This window comes from Sinohyriopsis cumingii, chromosome 19, assembly GCF_028554795.1.
Source record: "Sinohyriopsis cumingii isolate HCF-2022 chromosome 19, ASM2855479v2, whole genome shotgun sequence".
NCBI classification, from domain to species: domain Eukaryota; kingdom Metazoa; phylum Mollusca; class Bivalvia; order Unionida; family Unionidae; genus Sinohyriopsis; species Sinohyriopsis cumingii.
Window position 1 is genome coordinate 20,723,075 of NC_142979.1, and position 24,524 is coordinate 20,747,598.

General features: G+C 36.7%; 1 protein-coding gene across 1 annotated transcript in view; it reads right to left on the reverse strand.

Annotated features, from left to right (window-relative positions):
- Nucleotides 1–874: 874 nt before the first annotated feature.
- The window catches only part of LOC149775248 (uncharacterized), a 65,429-nt gene continuing 41,779 nt past the window's right edge, over nt 875–24,524 (reverse strand). Inside the window, exons 2-3 of the mRNA XM_089943789.1 lie at nt 2,278–3,201; nt 875–1,489 (exon numbers count right to left, since the gene is read on the reverse strand). Coding sequence (XP_089799915.1) covers nt 1,029–1,489; nt 2,278–3,175 — 1,359 coding nt within the window. The 5' untranslated portion in view covers nt 3,176–3,201 and the 3' untranslated portion in view covers nt 875–1,028. The remainder of the gene's footprint in view (nt 1,490–2,277; nt 3,202–24,524) is intronic.

Here is a 24,524-nt window from a genome sequence, read left to right on the forward strand (position 1 = left end):
GTAGACGACAGCTAAATAAATGTAAAATATGTACAAAATATTTGCTAAGAAAAAATAGTTATGACATTCGGCAACCTTTGTGATGTGATTGTATACAGGTTAGGTCATCTTACCTACGAAAGTATAGTAGATACAGTTAGTTTGATATGAACGATGATCGAGGTGAATTGACCTTAGATCAACATGTGAAAAGGAAAACAAAAGAAATTTACTCTGGCCAAAGTCAAATTTATTATGGAATTCTCTGATATGACGATATAAAATAGGAACAATTTAATTAGAAAGATTAAATTAATATGGTTATTATTTACGGAAGTGTGCATTTCATTAACCATTCACAAGTGTAAGATATCGTCTTCATGAGTATTTAAAAACATTCGGTGATTGTGTCAAAATGTATACCTCGATGAGTATCCAACAATGATAGTTTAATTTTAATGTTAAAAAGAAACACCTACTCTTTAAGTTGTGCATTGTTTAAAACGGATTAGCTTGTTCCTAACCTGTTCAGGCAAATATATGCACGAGTTTGCCCTGAGTGACTGGTAGTTATGTATGTCCAGTGTTAAATTTTCAATCCTGTCGAACATGTTTTTTGTACTTTGTACACTTATTTTGGAATGCAAAATGTCAAATAAATGTTCAAGGGCATAATCTATTTTTCTCTGTTCATTGTGCTATTATGTATCAATTGGATACAATTCTCCTTGTTCAACAGTCTCAACATCTTTGTTGGGTCTGTTCCTGTCTTCGTCGTTATGTTAAGATGACATTGTGCACGACCAAAGTTTCAGATATTGCCAGCGATGATTTATTTTATAATCTGTTAGTTGTTATGGAAAAAACTCAATATTACTCACGTTAAAATACTTCATTCAACGCCAAATTTTCATTTATTAATACAATAGTTACACATATAACAAAACGTGGAAACATTGAATATGCAACCATATGTTTAGTAGAGATAAGCTGAATCCATTTAACAAGTCGTGAAAACTAAACATAAAAAGCGTGTAAAGAAAGTACACTTATGAACAATTTTTCTCTACTTTCCTCATTCTTTCCTCGAGCTCTTTCGCTCTGTCCTTTACTTGCGTGTACCATTCACTGTCTACCATTTCATCCGCCGCCTTATCCCAGTCTCCATTATTAACAGCCTCTCGAAACTTCTTGAATTTCCACAATCCTGTATGACCCAGATTAAACCTCATGTTCAGTGTAATCAGCTTGACCTCTTTAGGTAGATTCTGGAAATCATCGAAAAGTTTACAGCAACTCTCTATAGCCGCCTTCACGTCGGCTTCGAACGCTTCCTTGATCCTCTCCTCGGAGATCTTTGTTCCCAACGGCTTACCGTATTCTGGGTCATCTGGCGTGATTTTGTGGCCAATTCCAAAGGTAGAATAGTTTCGACTGTCCTTGTAGATTTCATCTCTGTATCCTTCATGTTTTCTAAGTTCTTCTTGAAGCTGTCTCAAAAGGTCAGCATCTGTAACACAAAAGACAGAGAAATCTCGATTACACGGTTTAGGTTTGAAACCTGTATATATAAAGAATACAATCATATGGCGAATAACAATCCCTTGACGTGCTCTGGATCCAGCAAGGATCACGCGTGTCAGGGATTGATTAGGATAAATCCAATAACTGGCAACGAACAGTGCGTAACTGGTATCTTACATGAGATATGCCACCATCCTGTTAGGTCATTCCCTATCTGCATCACTGTTCCGAGATCGATTTGACCACAAAACAAATATATTACCCATATTTCGTGGAATATAGTCCAAATTCTGCTTTAGAATTTGAAATGTATCTCACTGACTATGAAACAACACAATACGTTTGTCTTAAGACATTTCCCAGAATATGTAATTAATATATGTAATTTATACGATATTTGTATTTTGTAAGCTAAAACCATTTTTATCTCTGATCTGCTTTGTGGATGGTCGCTTGAAATAATGGAAGGTCTCACGTACTTTCCAACTAAATATCTACACGAGTATTTATTCAGCTAGAAGGTTAAAAATATTTCTTCCAAATTTATAAAGAACTAGGGTCTTGCGTGTTTTATGAAATTTCATATATAAAAAGACGACACTAAGTAAATATAAAAACAAAATTAAAACAAAAAAAAAAGAAAAAGAAAAGAAAAAATCAAACAAAATGATGAGTCATTTAAAGATATACCATAAAATTATCTGATCTTTAAACATATGGCTGCAAAACAAGGGATAAAAGTTAGAGCTCAGAGCTGAAGAATAGCTTTCTTACCGACTATCTCGCATTCGTTATTTGGCTGTTTGGTCGTTGTTGTGGAGCACTGGGTAGTTGAAGCTGTCCCTGTAGTTGAAGTTGTCCCTGTAGCTGAAGTTACCTCTGCTGTTGGCATTTTCCCTGTAGTTGAACTAGTGGATGATGCTTCCAGGAGTGTCTTTGTCTCAGAGGGAGATTCATTTATCGATATTGATGTGGTAGAGGGTGTTTTGCTAACGGATGATGTCTTTTCTGCATCAAAGCTTGTAGCCGTTTCGCTTGCAGTACTTGTGGTATGGTCAGCAATGGTAAGCAACGCAGTGTTGGGAGCTGATGTTGAGATTCTCTCAGAAGAATTTGCAGTAGTAGAGGAAACATAAAGAGTCTCTCGTTGCAGCGAAGTCGTCGGAGTTGCGGTTGTATATGCAGTCACAAACTGTGTTGTATTAGAAGCCGATCTAGCGATGTCCAGAGTTGTGTTCTCAGTGATGGAACTTGCAACTGTGAACGAAATATCCACTGTCTCTTTTCCTTGTAAAGTCGTTGGAGCTTTGGTTGTGTATGCAGTCACAATATGTGCTGTTGCATTTTCAGCCGATGTAGGTACATACCTAGATGTGTGGAAGATCCCTGTCATGGACGAATTATTTCCTTGAGAAACAGTCGGAACATCTGTTGTATATGCAGTTACAAATTGCGTCGTTGTATTAGAAGCCGATATGGATGCAAATAGAACTGTATTTTCTGTAGCGGAACTCGTCAATGTTGACGAAGAATAGACCGTTTCGTTTCCTGGTATAGTCGTAGGACCTGTTGTGGAGACATTCACAGGTGATGTACTCACTATTGGCAGCTGTGTTACACCCATGAAATAGACTAGTAGCCTCAAAAGATATGAGTTGTTCCTTTGATACATTGTAGACGTAATATATCCAGTAAATTCTGTGTACGAAATAGAAACAAATATATTATTTTTTGCTAGTGTTTGGAACACCAGTATCATTTAATTTAATACAAGAATATCTCTTTGAAAGAAAAGAATCATGGTGATATATCAAGGAAAAGGCTAACCTTAAAGCAAAAGAACAACGAAAACACGTTGGTCACTAACGTATTATACCACACTAACATGCACTGTTTACATGTGTCCAAGTTTACCAACTTTTTCAAAATTACCGGAGAGTTTGAAGTTTGTAATGTGAAGGAATTCCCAATCGGGTGTAAATATGCATGGCATGTAAGCTTGCATCATATTTGAAGGTAGTTCAAAAACATACTAGCATACATGAAACGTTTTTCACACTGTGATTATTTCGACATGTGAGTGCAGTTTAGGATATGCACAAGTAGATATTATTAATTATTCATGTAAAACCTATCGCTAATGCATATGCAAGTTGCTTTGTGACATTTCACTTCTTTTCGGTATTCAGTATGACTCTATTCAGCCAGTTGATGATATTGTTCCAGTGTGTATGGTATGTAAGGTATGTTACAGTGTTGTATAATATCGTACAGATAGCTGGTTGGGATGGTATGTATGTATGTATGTATGTTTGTGTGTCTGTCTATATGGCTGTATGTTTGTATGCATGTATGTATGCACGTAAGTCTGTATGTCTGCATGTTCACATTAGTAGTATTCAGCTTAGTCATTGGCTGCTAACTTTATCAGGTGGCTGCCAAATAAACTTAAATAATCTATTTGTGTTTTTGTGTTTTCTTTTCATTTTGTTTAGTGTGAAAGAAAGAACGTTGACCTATGATTACCATCACAATTCTGATAATAGACATAATTGGACTACAATGAGAATATTCAACGGAATTCGGGGTCCTAAATATGATCGACGGTAGGCATGGGTCACCACGTTGTTCAAAGAATCCTAAGTATGTTGAGCGGCAATGGAATGATGCTGAGAATTAAAGTTAATTGAATGTTTCCTACCGGGATTCTAGGGTGTATTGGTTCATAATAACAAGATTACAATGCAAATAAGGAGTGTGGTCCTATCACGCATGGACTCAAGTCTTTTAAAGGCACCGCTAACATGCTGACACATCATAAACGACATAGTGACGCTAAATCAAATACCCCGCGTGTTCCGCTAGCAATAATCAGAGAATGTTAAACCGTACACTGGCATGACAACTAAGAAAGCCGACCTGTCACTGCTTCGCTGAATACCGACAGACCTTATACCATCACCGGGAATAAGAATATTCCGAGTTCAGGTTTCGATACAATTACGCTTAATGATCCTAGCCCATTGTCTGTGACAGAACTCAGCCGTACGCACGTATAACACATATAGAATAAGTCCATTATCTGTACGGATAATAGATTGTATATTAGAAGGTACTATTTTAATACACACGATTACATGCACCGCAGTGAAATATACTCTACAATATTTACAGTACTAATATGACATTAAATAAATTGAATACAGCTTTGAACCAGTATTTACCATATTGTGATGAACAGAATATTGCGTCTACAATTATTTTCCGTGCAAAGTGTACAGCACCAGTATGGATGAGACTTCGCCAGGTAGAGAGATCCTGTGTACCATCTTTCCATGGCGCAGGGTCAATGTTAAAGTGTTTCAGTGATGATTTTAGGGAATCTTTGAAGCGTCTATATTGACCACCCTGAGACTGCTTTCTTCCTGCAGCTTGCCGTAGAAAATCTTCTTTGGTAGTCACTCGTCTGACATCCTGATGACGTGGCCTGCCCATCTCAACTGTGATGTCTGTAGTAGATTGTGTATGCTTTAAATGCTGAGCCGTGTACGAATCGCAGTGTCTGAGACCCTGAGCTAGCTACCATCCTCTCTAAATCAGTTTTCTAGGGCAGCCCATGTGATAATTAGTCATTTCCTTTGCATATCGGCTGCACACGGGCCAGGTTTAGCACGCATACAGCAGAGTCGGAGGTACAATGGCGTTGTTGACACTAGGTAGGTTTTGTTTATAGTCTCATCCATCTGCTCTCCCACACATTTGCACATAATCTGCCAAAGATCAATTGCTTGAGCAATTATGTGCGTTGGCTTTTTATCGTCGATGTGGACTGTACGTGACAGTGCGTTCCCGAGATATGTGAGCTTGTCCACTGCTACGAGGGCTTGGCTATTCACAGTGACAGTAGGCTCTACGTAAGGCTTTCATGGTGCAGGTTGGTGCATCTGTTTTCTTCATATTGATTATGATACCAAAAAAATTGCAAGCTGAAACGAAATGGTCTGTACTGTATTGAATGTCAGACTCAGATTTGGCAGTCATGGAACAGACGTCAGCAAATAGCAGATCACGAGCAATAATGTACAGTCACTTTGAATTAACCTGTAATTTCACACTGACGAGCTTGCCATCAGGCTAATGTCAATCCCGGTATCATGATCACGGAAGGCACCAGTAAGCACGACAGAGAACATTTCACTGAAGAGTGGTGGGGCCAACTTTCAGTCCTGCTTGACTCCATTGGTGACTGGGGATGGTTCATACGACAGCACACAGTATTTTAGATGTTTCGGATGACAGTGATCAGTAGATTGTCATCCAAGGACACAGAAGTTCTTCATGTCATTCCTGTCTACTTTATACCTGTCTTTAGCCTGCACTGGTTCCGCTTTCGTTCCAGAATATGTTTCCTATTATAAATTTCGTTGAATGGCTCCAATTCAATATACCTATCAACTTCAGACACGCGTATTCTGATTGTTCCAACTGCTAAAACGAATTCATACAGATATCATTCTTTTGCGTACCAGCGTCTCAGTGACGTGAAGCAAACTGCCCGATCATCTTATATACATTGACACTGTGATCTCATTCATATGTACTCTTAAAACTCGACCGTTTCAACTACAAGAATGTACAAAAAGACTAAATGTGGATTTTCTTAATTGTTGTCAGCATGTTGTTTTATAATTCATGCTGTTTGTTTATATAACCTTGTTGTTGCATGTTTTATGTGTTATCTACTATTGTAAAGTGATGGAGATTCTGACGATTAGGCGTTGTACTAAGTCCACATTATTATTATTATTATTATTTTATTATTGTTATTATTATTATTATTATTATTATTATTAATTATTATTATTATTATTATTTATTAAGAAGTCTTGCAAATCTATGAGCTTACATGAGACATTACTCTTGATATTGTTGAAGGCTACCTTCGTAGATGATAAAGTGTTGTGTTCTAAGCAGGGCTTCTGTAGCCGATAGTTCTCCTTCATAAGTCTATATATGGCAGCATCATTATGATCAAACTAATCTTAATGTTAACACGTAGGTGCAGTTGAGTACATATAGTCTCTGAGGGATGTACAGGTTTCCACTCAAAGTTTATTTCGATTGTATCCAGTTGCCTCCCCAGTTCTTCAAGAAATGCCTGTTTCATATTATCCTTTTTCACTTTGACAACAATAAGTCTTTAGGGAACAGTGTTGCCTTGTTGTCGTCTGCTAGGCTGAATCCAGATATAGAGCTTGCAGATTGAGTTGCATTAGTCTGTGGTTCACGCCCTTTGGAAGATTAGTTAAATTGCTAACTAGCTGTAATTTATGGGCAAACTCAATTTTAGTAAATAATATGATTACGTAATAAAGTACACGCATTAAAAAATTGATAATGTAAACTAAATTGGACATTTTCATTGGAACTTTAATATTATACAGGAGAATGCCAACATGCGATGAACAATATCAATATTCGCCTGCTCTCTTTATCTCATCCTTGAGTTAGAAGTAATATCAATTTTCATATTGGTATGACAAAATATTCTTCGTCCGTATAGGTTGTCTACTTACTTAATTGCAGACAAATCAGGTGCACCATGACAAATGCACACGCACGTTCAAAGAAGGAATGAAAAATAGCAATTTAAACATTTAAAAGCAGGATGATCATTTCCTTCGAATGAGGATAAAAGAAAAACCACGAAGCATGTTTTATTGGAGATATTGTTTTAACAAATAATGACATTTAATAAGAAAACAATATATTTGCGGAAACGAAAATGACAAAGGCGGGGATGTGACTCGAACACACACCGTGCGATAAAACATCTCTACACTCACGACCACCGATAATATAGCATAGGGTCACTAGTAGCCGAGTGGTCTAAGGCGCTCGCGTTTACAGATTACAGACATTGCACCACTGTCCGCGTGGGTTCAAGTCTCAGGCTAGACCAACGTAGGTATGTGAGAAAATTTGCCAGTAGGTTCCCGTGGGCAGGTGGTTCTTCTCTGGATTTTCCGGTTTCTACCAAAATCCAAATATGTTTAGCCTACCGTGTACTAAAAAATGGCGTTAACAGCAGAACAACACTATAACTCTGTTGCTTTCTTACTTATCCATAGTCAACGTACAACTATGATACAGCAATAATTTGTTTTATTTCAACTATTTTTTATATAGAGTTAGTTCCATTGATAAATTGTCATATTTATCATATCTGGCAACCAATACACACGAATCATTCCATTGATAGATTTTTATATGTTCCATGATATCTGGCAACCAGATTATATGAAACACTCAGATACATTCTGAAGACGGTGCATAAAACATAATAAGAAAGACTGCGGACGACTGATTTGACATTTATTAATGTCGAATTGCAATGCGTCTGTCTTAATTGAATTGATAAAATAAATACATCCTCTTTTGATATGTCAAGACAGATGTAAATAAATATTTATTTATCACCCAAATTGCTTTCTTAGGTGATTTTCCAGCAGTTTTGGAATTGAATTTTAAAGTCATTTCCGTCATACAGTCACTAATGCAAACTCTGATATACGCAAATCTTATAATAGTGCAATTAAAGTCCCCCTCCAAAATCTGTTGATATACTTACTCGATGCTATATTTTGGTCCTACAATCAATTGTCAATACAAATGTATGTATTGATGACATAAACGTGAATGATGCAACAAATATGGTATCCATGCAATCTTTACATATGCCGGGATAACAAATTCTTCATGTATAACACTGTTTATTTCATAGGAATATATCTGCTTTACATCAGAATCATTTTTGTGTTCATTTTAGCAGTAACGTTAGTTTAGATGCAAGTAACGCTTTATCATTATAGAGAGGAAAGCGTCCAAGGAATACAAATGAACTTATATTTTCTTCACCTGGTCAACATGTGGCAACCAAAACGATATTTCCTGATTAAGCATTTATACCCGTAGACTTTTTAAAACAGGGCCAATTTTAGCATAAAATGGCTCTTCTGTCGACAAAATGAAAGTCATGAACACGTGCGCATTTTAAACATCGACTGCAATTTTAAGTTTTTCAAATGCTTATTTATCCATTATGTCCATGGTATGTTCGGATCAACTACTTTTTTTAAAGTTTATAAATGTTTCGGTTAAAAGACGGTTTTATAGTATATACCCTTAAAAATAATATAAATTATTCCACTCAATACAAGAATGGTCCAACTAAGTTTTTATAATAAGATTATTTTATCCCCCAAAAAGATGTCCGAAAAATGCCACATTTGCATTACCGAACTATAATTTTTTTTTAAAATTGTTAATAAATGCTTCTGTTAATTTTCACATGTATCAACATACACATTGTGAACACATTTGTGTACGAGAACAGAGGCACGACATAAAATGTCAAATAATCGTTTTGAGACAGCATTTCCATGGCGCTTTATGGTATCTCTTGTTCCATCATGCTAAAATCATCTGACGTGTGTCAGGTACAATACATATGTCGGGGAAGAGCAGACAGAAAGATGCTTTTCTTAAAGAGTCTAAGGTTAGAAAAAGGAATATATAAGTGGAAAATAAAGAAATAAAATAAAAATCACAATATAACAGGGTTAATGTGGATCTGTCTGTCTCTCTATACATGTATCTCGCCTATTAATTGTAATTATCTGTTTCAGAATTATCTTCAAATTTGTTTTATATTATATCAAATTTATGTTTTCAACGGATAAGATTCAAAATTAAAGAAAAAAATAAAATAAAATACCTTACCTGAACCCAAAGAGCCTGCTTTACATCTAAACTCTATATGCAGAAAATAAAACCTTACACCAGTTTTTATAACTGAGGCGATTTATGATTTTTGAAAAAATAAGGTCATCACATACGTTAAGTCGTAATATGGTTGGTAAGCAAATATCAAAGTTTTCGTGTCATGGTCTATCAAGATTTTAGAGTTTTATTACTCTCCATAAATCAAGGCGTAGTGAAGTTAAAGCAACTGATTTGATTGGATGTTATCACGTTGAATTAAATGTGGTCTCAAATTGTTGTTTCTTTCCTCGTTTTTGTACTTGATGCGACGAAGCCAGGCACACGATAAAGAACTGTATCGACGTGTTCAAACTAGTTTTGTCCACACTTCTTGATCTCTTAAACTTAATTTCAGATCAAAAGTAGAATTAAAAGAAAATGTAAAAATAAATATACACTATTTAGCACCAAAGATGTATTTACAATTATATGAACATTTTTTGATCCGACAAAATGCAAATTATGTGTCTAATATGTTGCTATGGTCGCACAGACAATTGTACACCAGTAATTATACAGTCACTTTTTACTCCAGTACACCCAACAAATATATATGTGTATGATTTTAAAAAATTGTTAATAAATGCTTCTGTTCATTTTCACTTGTATCAACATACACATTGTGTACACATTTGTGTATGAGAACAAAGCCTTCCCTGGAGCTTTATGTTATCTCTTGTTCCATCATGTTAAATCATTTGACGTGTGTCAGGTACAGCACATATGTCGGGAAAGAGCGGACAGAAATACGCTTTTTTTAGAGAGTCTCAGGTTAAAAAGAGGATTATATAAGTGGAAAATAAAGAAATAAAATAAAAATCACAATATAACAGGGCTGCCGGTGGGTCTGTCTGTCTATACATGTATCTCGCCTATTAATTATAATTAATAGTTTGAGAATTATATTCAAATCTGTTTTTATATATCAAATTTATGTTTTCAACGGACACGATTCAAAACTGAAAAAAAAAAATACCTTACCTGAACCCAAAGAACCTGCTTTACATCTAAACTCTGTATGTAGAAAATAAAACCTTACACCAGTTTTTATGACTGAGGCGATTTATGATTTTTGAAAAAATAAGGTCATCACTTACGTTAAGTCGTAATATGGTTGGTAAGCAAATATCAAAGTTTTCGTGTCATGGTCTATCAAGATTTTAGAGTTTTATTACTCTCCATAAATCAAGGCGTAGTGAAGTTAAAGCAACTGATTTAATTGGATGTTATCACGTTGAATTAAATGTGGTCTCAACTTGTTGTTTCTTTCTTCTTTTTTTGTACTTGATGCGACGAAGCTCTGCACAGAATAAACAACTGTATCGACGTGTTCAAACTAGTTTTATTGACAATTCTTGATTTCTAAAATGTAATTTCAGATAAAAAGCAGAATGAACATATAATGTAAAAATAAATATACACTATTTAGCAGCAAGGATGTAATTATATGAACATGTTTCGATCTGACAAAATGCAAATTATGTGTCCAATATGTTGCGATGGTCGCACAAACGATTGTACACCAGTAATTATACAGTCATTTTTTACTCTAGTACGCCCCACCAATATATGTGTGTATGTGTGTTATTGAACGTATGTGTGTGTGCATTGCACTCAAATTTAAATCATAAAATGGACTGGCATTTAATCAAAGGTGAATGATGGTAACAACGACAGCTCACATCAATCTGTATTAAAGTGAACAATGAAGAAAACAGATAAAATATTATGGATCAGTATATTGGTTAATTACGTCACAACTACTACGTAAGAAGTGCCTGTAAATGAGAAAGCTGGAATTCTAAAATAAACACACACCACTGTCTACAATGACCTGCTCTCCTATCTGTTTTGGAGAGGTATTTTTAGGTAAAGTAGTAGTTAAGAATCTGTAGGGCTCAAGAAGAAAGTCTTATTTGGGTGGGTATGATTTAAGAACAAGGGGTAGAGATACATACAAGTATACACACACACACACACACACACACACACACACACACACACTAAAGATACATAGTTTGCACTTGTTAAATGGAACAACAATCCAAACCAATAAAAATGCATATGATTCGATTAGTATAGGGTTTTAAGTAAAATAAAGTATAAACTGTGAGACCAAATAACTATTCCACCCACAAGATATATCTTTAGATGTAGCAGCAAAAATACGACTGGAAAATCTTATTAAATCAAAATATTTTTGCGTAATTAAATCTTTGGAAATGTACTGAAATCAGCAATTTAGTGACAAGCTCTTTCTCTTGAAGTTTTTAAAAAAATACATTGATTCATAATCTATTAATAAATATTTGTTGTTGTTGCGAAAACCAGCTTAATGAATATACCATTCACATTAGATTCGCTATGGTTTTGAGCTTCATGAAATTTTGTGATGCACCATACACTGTAATATAGAGATTACGTTAGGTTGTTATTAGAAATTAATAGAGATTACTTTAAATTATCATTAGAGATTATTAGAGATTACTTTAGATTATTACTAGAGTTTATTAGAGATCACTTTAGATTATTACTAGAAGTCAATTGAGAGTACATTAGATCATTATTATATACTAATAGAGATTACTTTAGATTATTATTAGAGATTATGAGAGATTACTTTAGGTTATTATTAGAGATTATGAGAGATTACTTTAGATTATTATTAGAGATTATGAGATATTACTTTAGATTATTATTAGTGATTATGAGAGATTACTTTAGATTATTATTAGAGATTATGAGAGATTACTTTAGATTATTATTAGAGATTATGGGAGATTACTTTAGATTATTATTAGAGATTATGAGAGATTACTTTAGATTATCATTAGAGATTATGAGAGATTACTTTAGATTATTATTAGAGATTATGAGAGATTACTTTAGATTATTATTATTGCAATTTGCATCCGCCGTCTTGCACATTAATGTATTCAATTACAAAATACATTTTAAGGGCGGTAATTCAGTTAGGCATCGTATGCGGATTCCCGAGACATTACTAATTATCTTTTTGCCGTCGATTGTTTACCGTAACTGTACATACCATGACCTTATTTATATCTGCTAACTTGCTATATCCGGATTACAATGATATTTGGCATAAATTTCGTTGTAACAGGGAAATATTTTTTAATTTGAACTTTAATGTAGATATTTTTTATTCGCATTAAGTATCACTTTTCAGTGAAGCAGCCTGTATTGATGATCAGCAAAGCTAACTGAAAGTGACTGAATTAATTGTACAGTTCACAGATATAATGGACCGACTATTTAATTTTCGATTGAAGTGGTTTTTGAAAATGTTTTAAAGAAAGCAAATGCCGTCCTCATGATAGGTCTCTCTCTCTTCCCCTCCCTCTCCCTCTCTCTCTCTCTCTCTCTCTCTCTCTCTCACACACACACACACACACATAACTACTATCAATAAAAAAGAAAATAATCCGTTCTTAAGTTATAGCTGATGGATAGTTAAGAATAAATGTTTTACAGTTAAAAATAACATTGTATATCGTGAGACTTGATATATTTCTTGTGGGGCTTTCCTAGATTTCTAACATGTAAATCGTGATGAGGTAAAATATATCGAGGTGGGGCAGGGAGTAGAGTTATATTCAACCACAACACGATTTTTTATTTCGATTGTTTCTTGCAACAGAAGGTCACAAAAGTTATGTTTATTAAATTTTCAAGACGTCTATTGCCTTAAATAATGTGGGAGCTTTCACCTTTGTGTACAAGAAATAAACTAATGTCTTGTCGTTGTAAGTAGCAAGATAGAGGGAAGCATATACATATGTACGTCCGTAATGAATGTCAGATATTCTTTATAGGTTATAGAAATCAGTTCGTGACATATTGTTATACCATGAACATCGAAGTGGGCTTCATAGCATACTGTTATACCATGAACGACGAAGTGGACTTCACATTATGATGTTATACCATGAACGACGAAACGTAAGCATTGCAGCTTGATACATCATGAAACTAAACCTTCGTAATAAACATTAGTCACCGTGACCCATATTTCATGATCCAGTCTCTTTGATTTAATATACAGCCCTGTTCAAGCCAGAATGACAAATTTGATGATTGTATGGAGCTCTGTTTGTACCACCTTACAAATAAAATAAGGTCATTTAACATGCATATGAATAAGTTGTACATTGTTAAATTTAGTTCATGAATAGATGGGGTTTTATATCTACTGTTTATTGTTTACGCTTTTACCAGAAATCATGAAACTCCGCAAGAGGATGCGTCGGGGTGGTATATTACAAATTCATCTTACAAATATGTCATTGTGACCAATTTTTTAAATTCATTTCCTTGTGTTTATTTGTTCTCAAAAATACCATTGTTGAATAGCTCAAATTGTACATTCCTTCGATAAAGAATTTCCTTATGCCATTATAAAAGATCGTTTCGCCATTGTACGTCTTAAATAGAAAGAGTTTGACCAGCTCATGGTTGTTACTCAAGGAAAGTTCTTACTCATCTGCGATAAACAATTCACGTCTTTCACGAGAATGTCACTAGTTTCATGTAACATTACGAAATCCTTCATATCGCTTTGGCAGTTTTTTGTTTATAATTATATGCAAACTAAACTTGTATCCGTCATGAATTATCTTGTAGTGAACTCACTCGTCAAATATTTCAATCGCTCTGACATAATAAAAGCAATAATCGTCGATTTTGTACATGAATTTCTTCTTATCCATGATTACTAAATATTTTGTTTTTACATATGCATATCAATATTGTGTTTCTGCATTTAGTGAATGACTGTATATTGTATAAGGGTTATAAATATATATTTACAAGTTTTAAAGTTAACCGTAATGGCGAAGCTGTGTACAAGTTTTGGGATTATTTCCCATTGGATAATTCAGTCAGATGGGTTCTGTTGCGACGTGGGTATCGTGACATAAGTCAGGTATGAAGTATTGCGACATAGATCGAATAAACTAATGTTGCGATGTATAGAGGTATGGCATATAAATGCACGACGACGTGGACGTTTGCCTCATTCTTGTGTACTATGATCTTGTTTTAGTATCTGTCAGCAGATGTGTTTAATATTATGCTTCGATACACTTTGAGATGAAACATTGGTCTGGATTATTTGCTGGAATTTCAAAGTAATCAGTGACTCTGGACTAAACTGTTATTCTGGGATTATAGTGAACGTATTCAAAGGAGTTCTGGACAATGCAGTTGTGATACATCAAGTCTGTTGGCATATGATGACGTTCTAGACCAGTGTCACATCATCAGATACGAGACAAGGACTTAATTTTGAACACTCTATTCTTTTGGACTTGTCAGATAACGTTTACAATAACTTTCTATTTTGATGACATCCAAATATTTGATTTCGAGGAGTATATACAAATTTATTTCAAAGTAATTCCAAAAATGTTATAGAACCAAAAATGTTTGCTTCCATGTCACTGACTCTCAACTGTCGTGGGATAATTTTCAAAAGATTTGCTGAGATTAATAAATATTTGGAATATATTTCCTAATTAAAAATCGTTGTTACTCTCATCCACTCTTATGCTGTGATTACGTACAGGTAAGATCATGGTATCTACTATTACGTGTTTAGGCTCTCATAAACAGTAACAATAAAAAAGTGAAAACAACAAGTTTTATAAAAATTTAACAAATAATTTATTTTCCTTAAAAAAACAAGGTAACAATGAGGAAAACAACTTACGATTTTAAGAATAAAATCTCGTGAATCAGTGTTTTTTCCTGGGTTCACCCAGGTTCTTTCTCCACCATTAATAATGGCCATCATGTATAGCCTATCGTGTGTTCAAAAATGGCGTTGAACCCAACAACAGCAACAACAATAAGAATCAAATCCAAAAATAATCCAGTAATTAAAGGTTAGAAGTCCTCGTAACAAAATTTTCTAATGAATTTGAGTTCGGGTCCCGACGAAAATCCAAAATGGAAGGCGATGACGTATACTGTATTCAGCATAGTACTGAAGTTTCAACAGTTCTTTGTTGAACCACAGAAAATACTTTTCCGGTGTTTGAATTCCATAATTTTTCACTATCTTTGTCCAATAATTAATTCCGAGCACAGGTATTTCCAGGGAAAAATAATCTCTTAGAATCCAAATAATTTGAAGAAAAATTTAAAATTAAACTCCAACTGGTCACAACATAAACAAAAACACCTTAAAGTCTAAGTGTTGAAAGCCCAAATGATGCTCTTTCCCATAACATCACTATTAAATGTGGCTACTGCGCAAAACCTTCCGGTAAAACCAGAACTTCGAAATAATTGCTACATGTTCCTAGAACAATACAGAAACTATTTACATGTCCAATGTCATGTGATCCCCGTACAGCCTCGATTCGACTATATGAATCTCACACTAAGAAATATTTTATAAAGAAAAGTTGTTTATTTAAAATCATGAATTAAGGTCAGGAACTAGATCAGCTTAAGATACAAAGCTTTAATGCGATACAGCCAGTTGGCGCAGGTTTGTAAATCCTTTGAACCAAATAGAAAGAAATATATTATTCTTGTTCTGCTATTTGCAGTATAATTGTTCTCAACGTTTACACAAGTAGATCTCTTTGAAAGTAAAAGATTGTGGCGAGATATTAAGGAAAAGAATTGCCTCAAATTCTTCAGGAATAAAAATGGCGGTCACTGACGTATTATAGCCCGCTTAAATACATTGTTTACATGAGATTCCACATGTTCCAAAGTATTTAAATTTACGGAAGAGTTTCAATTTCGTTCTGTGAATAAACTCCTACCCGGATGTAAATTGTAAGTTTGCACGACAACTGAAGGTATTTCAGAAGCAGATTTCCTCACCATTAATACATGTACAGTCACCAATGGAAACTTTTTTAAATGCCTATCTAATAATAACCTAATTATAGCCCCAAAGAAATACGTATTCGAGGTTATATTTAAGTCCTGCAGTCAATTCTCAATAAAATATATTTACTTTGATGACATCAATGCAACCGATGCAACAACTGTGGAATCCATGCAATCCTAACATATACTGGGATTACAAATCAGAATGATGTTCGTTTTTATTATAGCAGAAACGTCAGTTTATAGAGATGCAGGCTACTGATGAGCGCTAACGAACTTTTTTTGTTTTGTTTTCACATGTTCTACATTCGACAAATCAACCGAGATCTTAATAGTAAGTTGTTCATGCATAATATATATTCAGTAAAAAGCTGCATTGGTTGTTTCATCACTTTAAACGTTTAAAATATGGTCAATGTTGTCACAAAATGGCTATTCCAATGACACATATGAAGCACTGATCAGGTGACAATGACGTCATATTTAAATCTTTTTAACCTTCTTTTGCAAGTTTATTTTTTCGAAACCTGATTCCTTTCCTGACATGCATTTTTCAGATCAGCGTCGTTTCAGAAAATGTATCAATTATTGTGCTAAAAGGAGGTTTTATTGCATCTAACTCTTGCATCATCAGCGTACAATTGGTGAGACACTGGATGATGATCTATGACACTTGAGAGCGAATGAGTGTACAGAATGAGGAGAACAGGTCCACGAACAGACCCCTGTGGAACACCACAACATAGATCAATTGGGCTGGAGTGTATTCCATTTGCAGATACATATTGTGTCCTGTTGACCAAGTAGGACTTGAACCACAGTACGGCTGTATCATGAATGCCAAATACATGCTGGAGACGGTGAAGTAATATATCATGGTCTATTGTGTCAAATGCTGCAGACAAATCAAGGAGGGTGAGGACTGTAATCTTTCCGCTATCCAACGCAGAGAGAATGTCATTAACTACTTTTAGAAGAGTTGTTTCAGTACTGTGACAAGGGCGATATGCAGATTGTACATTGCTAAAAGGACTATTTGAATGTATATGAGATACAAGCTGTGATAGAACAACCTTTTCTAAGATTTTTGTTCTTTAATTCGTTATGGTCGAGTCTTGGTTTCTTCAGCAGAAGCTTTACAATGGCAGTTTTGAAAAATGATGGGAATTCCCCAGATGAGAGAGAGGTATTAATAACACCAGTTAGTGAAGGCATCATGCCGCAAACATGTAGCATCATGTCCGACTGAGGCACATTATCCTGACAACAAGCCGACTAGTCCTAACACTAAACACTATAACAATAAACCTCTTAATGCTGGGTGCCAACGAGGCAGCTGTTTGTACGATTTGTATAAGTCTCTGGTATATCTCAGTCGTGGTTCGACCACGCAATCTCCCGCATCTGAGACGAACCCTCTAACCACCGGAACGGTCCAAATGAAAGTGTTCATGTACAGTGTTAGATATGTTTCCAAACAGAAGGGGCAAAGGTATATGTTGAGACGTGATTACAAATTAAAATACTAATGTATAGTGTGAGACGTGGTTCCATGTCAAATATGCAAATCATAGCATGGGATCTGGTTCCATGTTATTGTTAATATATAGTGGAATACGTAGTTGCAAATCAAGAGTTTTCGTTTATAGTGTGAAACATATTTCTGGATCAGAATGTTGAAATATATAGTGATATGTAGTTATCTATCAGAGTATCAATACATAGAGCGATACGTAGTTCCATATCAGTGTTAACTCGACAGGCATGTGTAACGTCCTACAAGGCGTGGGCTGGAGGCGTGGGCTGGAGAGTGCCTTTTTAAAGCCTTGCTGAGGGATATAAAATAACTAACAAAACCAGGTCGTAGGCTGTGCTTTATGGGATTACAAAGTGACGATGTTATTTGTTTCATTATATTTCATAACATTTTCATACAGCATCTTAGGTCTACGCATGTAATTCTAACGCCTAGTTTGTTCGTTTGCTCTTGCGTGAAAGTGAACACTTTTACGACCATCTGACCGTAGGATGCGTGTGTTAGCATCAGAATGCTAATTTATAAAATTTAACTTAGTTCCAAGTCGATGAGAATGTAAAGCGTGAAACATGGATCAAAATAAGTGTAAATTTTTAGCGTGGGACCTGGTTCGGGACCAGAGTGTAAATGTATAGCTTAATATTTTGTTCCAATTAAGAATATTAAAATACAGCGTAAGGCATATGTCAAGGTCAGAGAGTTGAACGCGCATTTCGCCTTCTAAAGGTGTTCGATTTCACATAGGAGCAAACGAACAAACGTGAGTAGTGAAGGGGGGTAGTTTACGGACAATGGGAATTAGCATTAAAAACACCCTTGGGTCAGATTACGGACAATGGAAATTTAACATGGCGAAAACTCGTGGGTCAGATTACGGACAAGGGGAATTAACATGGCAAAAAATCGTGGGTCACTTTACGGACAAGGGGAATTTAACATGGCGATAAATCGTGGGTCACTCTACGGACAAGGGGAATTTAACATGGGATTTTTTTTAAAATTTTTTTTAAAAAAAGGGGTAGGCAATAGAAAGGCTATCTCTTTTCGAGAAATATGACTGGCCCTGAAAAGGGCCTTTGGCTTTCTTCTTTTATTTCCTCCATCTTCTCATCCAGCCCCTAATCTTTCCCCAAATTCCTTTTTTCTTCTTCTTTTCATTTTCCGGTATCCAGTCCGGGTGACCCATGGCTCGGAACTTCTGTTGGATTTTTATCCAGTTATTGTTCAGTCTCTCATATTCTTCTTTTTTCTTTCTATTCTCTTGTTCTTTTCTATCTTTTGCCCACCTGTCCTTAATTTTCTGCACTTCTTCCTCTATTATCTTTTTCATCTTTTCTTCCGCTTTCTTTAGTTGTTCAATGCCCCTTTTCACGAACTTCCACTCTGACCATTTCTCTAGTTCTTCTAAATAGCATCTCACTGCTTTTACTTTGTCCATAGACTCTTTTATAGTCCCCACTCTTACATACTCTGGTTTAATCAATCCTCTCAATCTCTTAACTTCTTCCTCTATCATCTCCTCTATCATCTTCCTCGCTAATTGTAGTTCATTGACATAGTCAAGACTTTTTCTCAACCTCCATTCTCTTTCTATCCTTTCAATAGTGTACTCTCCATCCATCATCCAAAAATAAACATTTCTTAAGTCATTGAACAACGCCGACACTTCCATCTTGTATCTGTTATTCCGTAGAATGGTTTGAACGAAGAATACTGTGGGTTCTTATACGAAAAGCGCAGACGTGAAGGAAAACATCCCCCTAGAACATAAAATTGATCTTACCTAGATCATGACCCAACAACGCGCGGACGTAAAGGAAAACATCCCCACTTTTCTCATTTCATATAATCAAACCCTAACTATAATCTTCAGATACGCTAAGAAACCCATAATCTACTATTCACACAAACATACCTTACCTCTTACAAACACAAACACACAAACACACAAACGCATACCCTCACACTATCTTAAAAAAGAGTTAGTGTTTATATACACACTACTCTACCTACACACACTGGCAAATTGATCGTTATTTCTTTTCTAGAGTATTGGGTAGCCCTGAAAAGGGCTGTTTTTTGAACTCCTGATGCACCTATCTAATGGTTGCACCGTCCTGGCCTGGCGCCACACACGCATCTTCTTCCCCAGTCTTCTTTCACCTTTCTTCTGGGGAGCGCAGAGGGAGGATGATTCGCTTCAACACCCCAATCCTCTGTCTCGGGAATATTGAACGACATCCTCTCTTCTCTTTTCTTTTCCTCTTCTTCCCTCTCTCTTCTCTCCTCCTCTTCCTTCTTTACTCTTGCTTCTTCTACTATAGCCTCCGCTGATAGTTCGTTTACTATGCGCCTGGCATATTCCAGGTGCATCTGGAGTTCTAACAGTTTCACTATTCTGCTATTCATTCTTCTGGCTGTGTTGATCAATCAACAAGGGTAGCTGGACTGCCGAACGAGTTTCAATTTATAGTGAAAGCGCGGACGTGATGGAAAACATCCCCCTAATAACATAAAATTGATCTTACCTAGATCATGACCAAAAAACAACAACAACAACGCGCGGACCTAAAAGAAACACTCACTCACTTTTTTATGCTACCCATCACTATTGTAAAATTTTTTATAAATCACTTTAATAGACTATCCACATAAGCAAAGCAATCCAATCTAACCCCAAATATACACCTCAAACACCAAAAAAGACATAATTTTAATCTATTATCCTCACCAACTTAGGTTAGCTCTTACAAACACAAACACACTAACACATACCCTCACTTTTTTAATAATAGCAAGAGTTAGTGTTTATTTTCACACTACTCTACTTACACACATTGGCAAATTAATAGTTATTTCTTTTCTAGAGTATTGGGTAGCCCTGAAAAGGGCTGTTTTTTTGTTTGCTATGGCATTCTTTTTTAGTTTCTAAGAATGCGATGTCCTCTGAGGATAGACTTTCTGGCGATAGGTCTGCTTCTTCGGAAAGAGAAGAAGAACTCTTTGGTGTCGATACGGCAATCGACAAAGCCTCTGTCAGCTTCAGGTTGCTGCTGCTCTTGTTGTTGTTGCTGTTGTTGCTGCTGTTGCTGCTGTCTCTGAAGTCTGTACTTCTCTGTCCATTCTTCTTTTTCCCTGTTCACTTCTTCTCTGAAGAGCTCTTCTATTAGGTCTTCAGTGATTTTTAACATTCTAACGTTCTCTATTTCTTCTGGCTTTGGTATCAGACTGTGTCTGACCCTATGCAAATTCACGTAGGCTTCGTTGAGCTTAGCTAGTTTGGAGCACATCTTCGTAGGAGGATGAGTCGACAATGGATGGTTAGACTGGAAACAACCCCGGTTATTATAGTGAAAGCGCGGACGTGAAGGAAAACATCCCCCACACGGTTTTCGAGCCGCAACGTTCATGAGAGGGATAGTAAGAAATGAAAGAACATCAATTCAACATTCTTATAGCTAAACAAAAGACAAAAGCATTTTTTCAAAACACAACATTTTTTATTCAAAAATCACTTAACACTAAACAACAACTCTAACATTTTTAACAATAATCCAACACTATAACATCAAACCATTTTTTTCAAATCACAAACATTTTTTTCTCAATTGACAATCTACTTTAAACAGGGCTGACAACGTTGTGAATGAAATCGTGATTTCCACTGTTGGAAATCATTAGGCCATTGATGGACACTACGTTTCCTAGCTTGAGACAAAAGATAAGCATAATGGTCACAAAACCATCGATCTACTTTCACATCGTTTCTAGCAGAAGAACGAGGATCAAAATGAGTCACTAAATGTTCTAAGGAATAGCCCAGGCTGCGATGATGCAGAAAATACACACAGTACTGTCCACACACCAAGGAATCTGTGCCTTGTAATTTCACGTTATTGAATCGGGTAGTCTGAGCATTTCTTCTCATAAAGTCGATGATATCGTCTTCCAAAGGGGGCAATCCGTACGAATCGAAATATTCCACACATCCTTCTTGAGGAAAGTAAACGGCTACCCAGTGGGTTCCTGGGAGATGACTGTCGTCCGTGTTGATCACGTAAGCTTGATGGTCTTTAGGTTTGCGATGAGGGAGTTCATCTTTAGCACAGACGACAGGATTCCAAGAAGCCGTATACGAACTGTGGTTCAAAAGGTAATAAAGTTCCCAGGTATCCATTGATTTGTGTGTTTTTTTTCTTCACAGGTAATAATAAGTCGTCAATTCGATCCTGACTTTTTGCTTGAAAATGTCTGACGAATAAACGGTTATTTGTTCTGTTTCCTCACTCTGATTCAGGAGAGCTTCGATACGATGGATCTCTTGAGTGGTTAATGGTGGACAAGAATGTTCACGCAAGTCTATATACCACTGGTGCAACACGTCTTTGTTTGAGATGAGACTCCAAGCTTCGTCCAGATACTCGTCCAATTTTTCTTCTTGACTCAACATCAGGCATTTATCGTGTTGAATTTGACTGGGATGATCGTTTTGACATCCATAACAATTTTTCTTGATCAATTCCGTCATTTTGTCTACCAAGTGTTTGGCAAAACAGGAGACTAAATGGGCTTCTTGTTCTGGCCATCTCGACTTCATCATGACAATTTCTTCGTCTTTGTCTTGGGATTCTCCTTCCACGGTCTCCTCACATTCCATGTCCAAAGTTTCTTCACTAGGTAAAGAGGGATAACAGTCTTCCATGGCTTCTAGTAATCTAGAATGACTTCTCTCAAACTGTTGATTTCTATCGTATTGTCAAATTCTGCATACAGGATGACGTTCAACGTTGGATCAGCAGGGTCTCGATTTGCAAACTGAATTTCCACACGAATCTGGCCAGATTTTATAGGGTGGAAATGTCCCTCGTCGCTGCCTTGGTCTGGAGTGAAATCGAAAGCCCACAAAGCGTAGCCTCCTGCATAATCCTCGTACGTAATACCGTGACTGGTATTGGGTCCTAACTGTCCGGTGGCTTCGTACAGGGACAAGTACGATCTCAAGTAATTGTTCTGGGCAAAGTTAGGCTCAAAGGGTCGTGTACACAAGGTCTTGCCGTCGCGACTGATTTCGATTTTGGACACGCTAGAGTGTCGAAACTCAAAAGGATTTTCGTTGTGAAGTCCATTGAAAGCTGAATTCCTGACGATACCAACGATCAAACGCTTGGGTAACTGTCCTTGGAACAGATGATCTTCGATCATGGATCGCTGTCCAACAGGAATGGTGAACGTTTTCACTTCCACACGTCGTATGGGATACTTGGCGGTCGTTCTGCTCAACGTCTGACTGATGTCGTTTCCCACTTTAGGTAACACTTCCACACGGCGTACGTAAAGTCTGGCTTCTTGGATAACAGTTTTGTATTCGTTGGCATGGGCCATCAAATGGAAAGCGGCAGTGCTACGATTCAGTCTCAGGCGAATATCAACTCCGTTCAGTAAATACTTTTCTTGTAACCACATGTCCAAATGCAAACGATCCATCAGTTCTAAACTACGTCCTTGCAGAATTTTAGTTCTACGTGTGTTAAACCCCACATTGTGAGGATTGTCATCTTCTGTCAGGGCTGTGTCGCTAAACGTGCCTGCACCTGCCGTGTCAGGTTTCCATACCACGCAAGCATCCAGATGAGTATTCTTGGCTTCTTTTCCGTACGTCAAGAGATTTTCCAAGTAGGCACGATATGGGTAAGTATCCATGCTGCTGCTGACCAGTTTGTTATTCAAGTACAAGTCCACTTCGCTGAACAAGGAATGCATGAAATTGTTGACGGGCGCTACCCTATCATTGGCTCCAGGATTGGTGTTGTCAGTTTTGATCACTTTGACTTTCAAATACAGGTAACTGCTATTCAGATCGATGTAATCTTCGGGTTGTCCTTTGATTTCGAACTCGATGGGAGCGGAATCCGTCAAAGAGGAGACGGGATGAAATTCCACCCACTGGGATTCTTGCATCGTCATCATGGTGGGGGGCATGGCAAACATATCCAGTTCCGTCTTGGAACAAGCACATGACTCTCGGTGCATCATTTTTTCTGTGTCTCAATAATCGAAAACGTCTAAGTCTCGAACGGTTCTTCTTTTCTTGGCTTTTCTAGCTTGAAGTCTGGTGAAAGGGTGTTTTCTTCGTCGTCTCTTTCTGCCTTGTCCTTGCTGAATGCCTGACTCGGTAGCGTGCAGGGCATTTATAGGTGTGTCTCGTCGGCCTAAAATGTCTTTACCCGTTTGCAGCAGGACATTTTTGCCTGCCCTCATGAAGGCTTCTTTAGGGTTTTGTTTGTCGATGATGACATTTTGGAGAAATTCTTTGCCTTGCGTCAGTGCCGCATCTTTCAAGGCGTGCAATCCGCGTGTCACCATCGGTTTCAACACCGGGGCCACCGAACGAAAGGCCGATTTTAACATGTCTCCTAAACCGTGTCCTCGCTGTCGTGCAACCCCTTGGTACACTGGATACATGACTTACTTACGAATCGTGAGAGAACCGTTTTCGAAAATGGAGTTTCACCGTGACTTTTCCTTTGGTAAATGGAATATTTTGTCCCAGATCTCCTTTTATAGTAATGTTGACCGTGTCCAAATACGACTTGTTGACTGGCAAATAGTGAGGATGGACAAATTCGCGGTGGACGTGGTAAGTGTTTCCACCTTCCTCGTCAGCGTTCGCGGCAGAATCCACTTTGAAAGGAATGACACGCAGTAACGGTACGGAGGTGTGTCCCACCACGTTATACTCCACCACATCGGAGTACACGAACATCAAATTCAGTCCTTGGTTCAGTTCTAC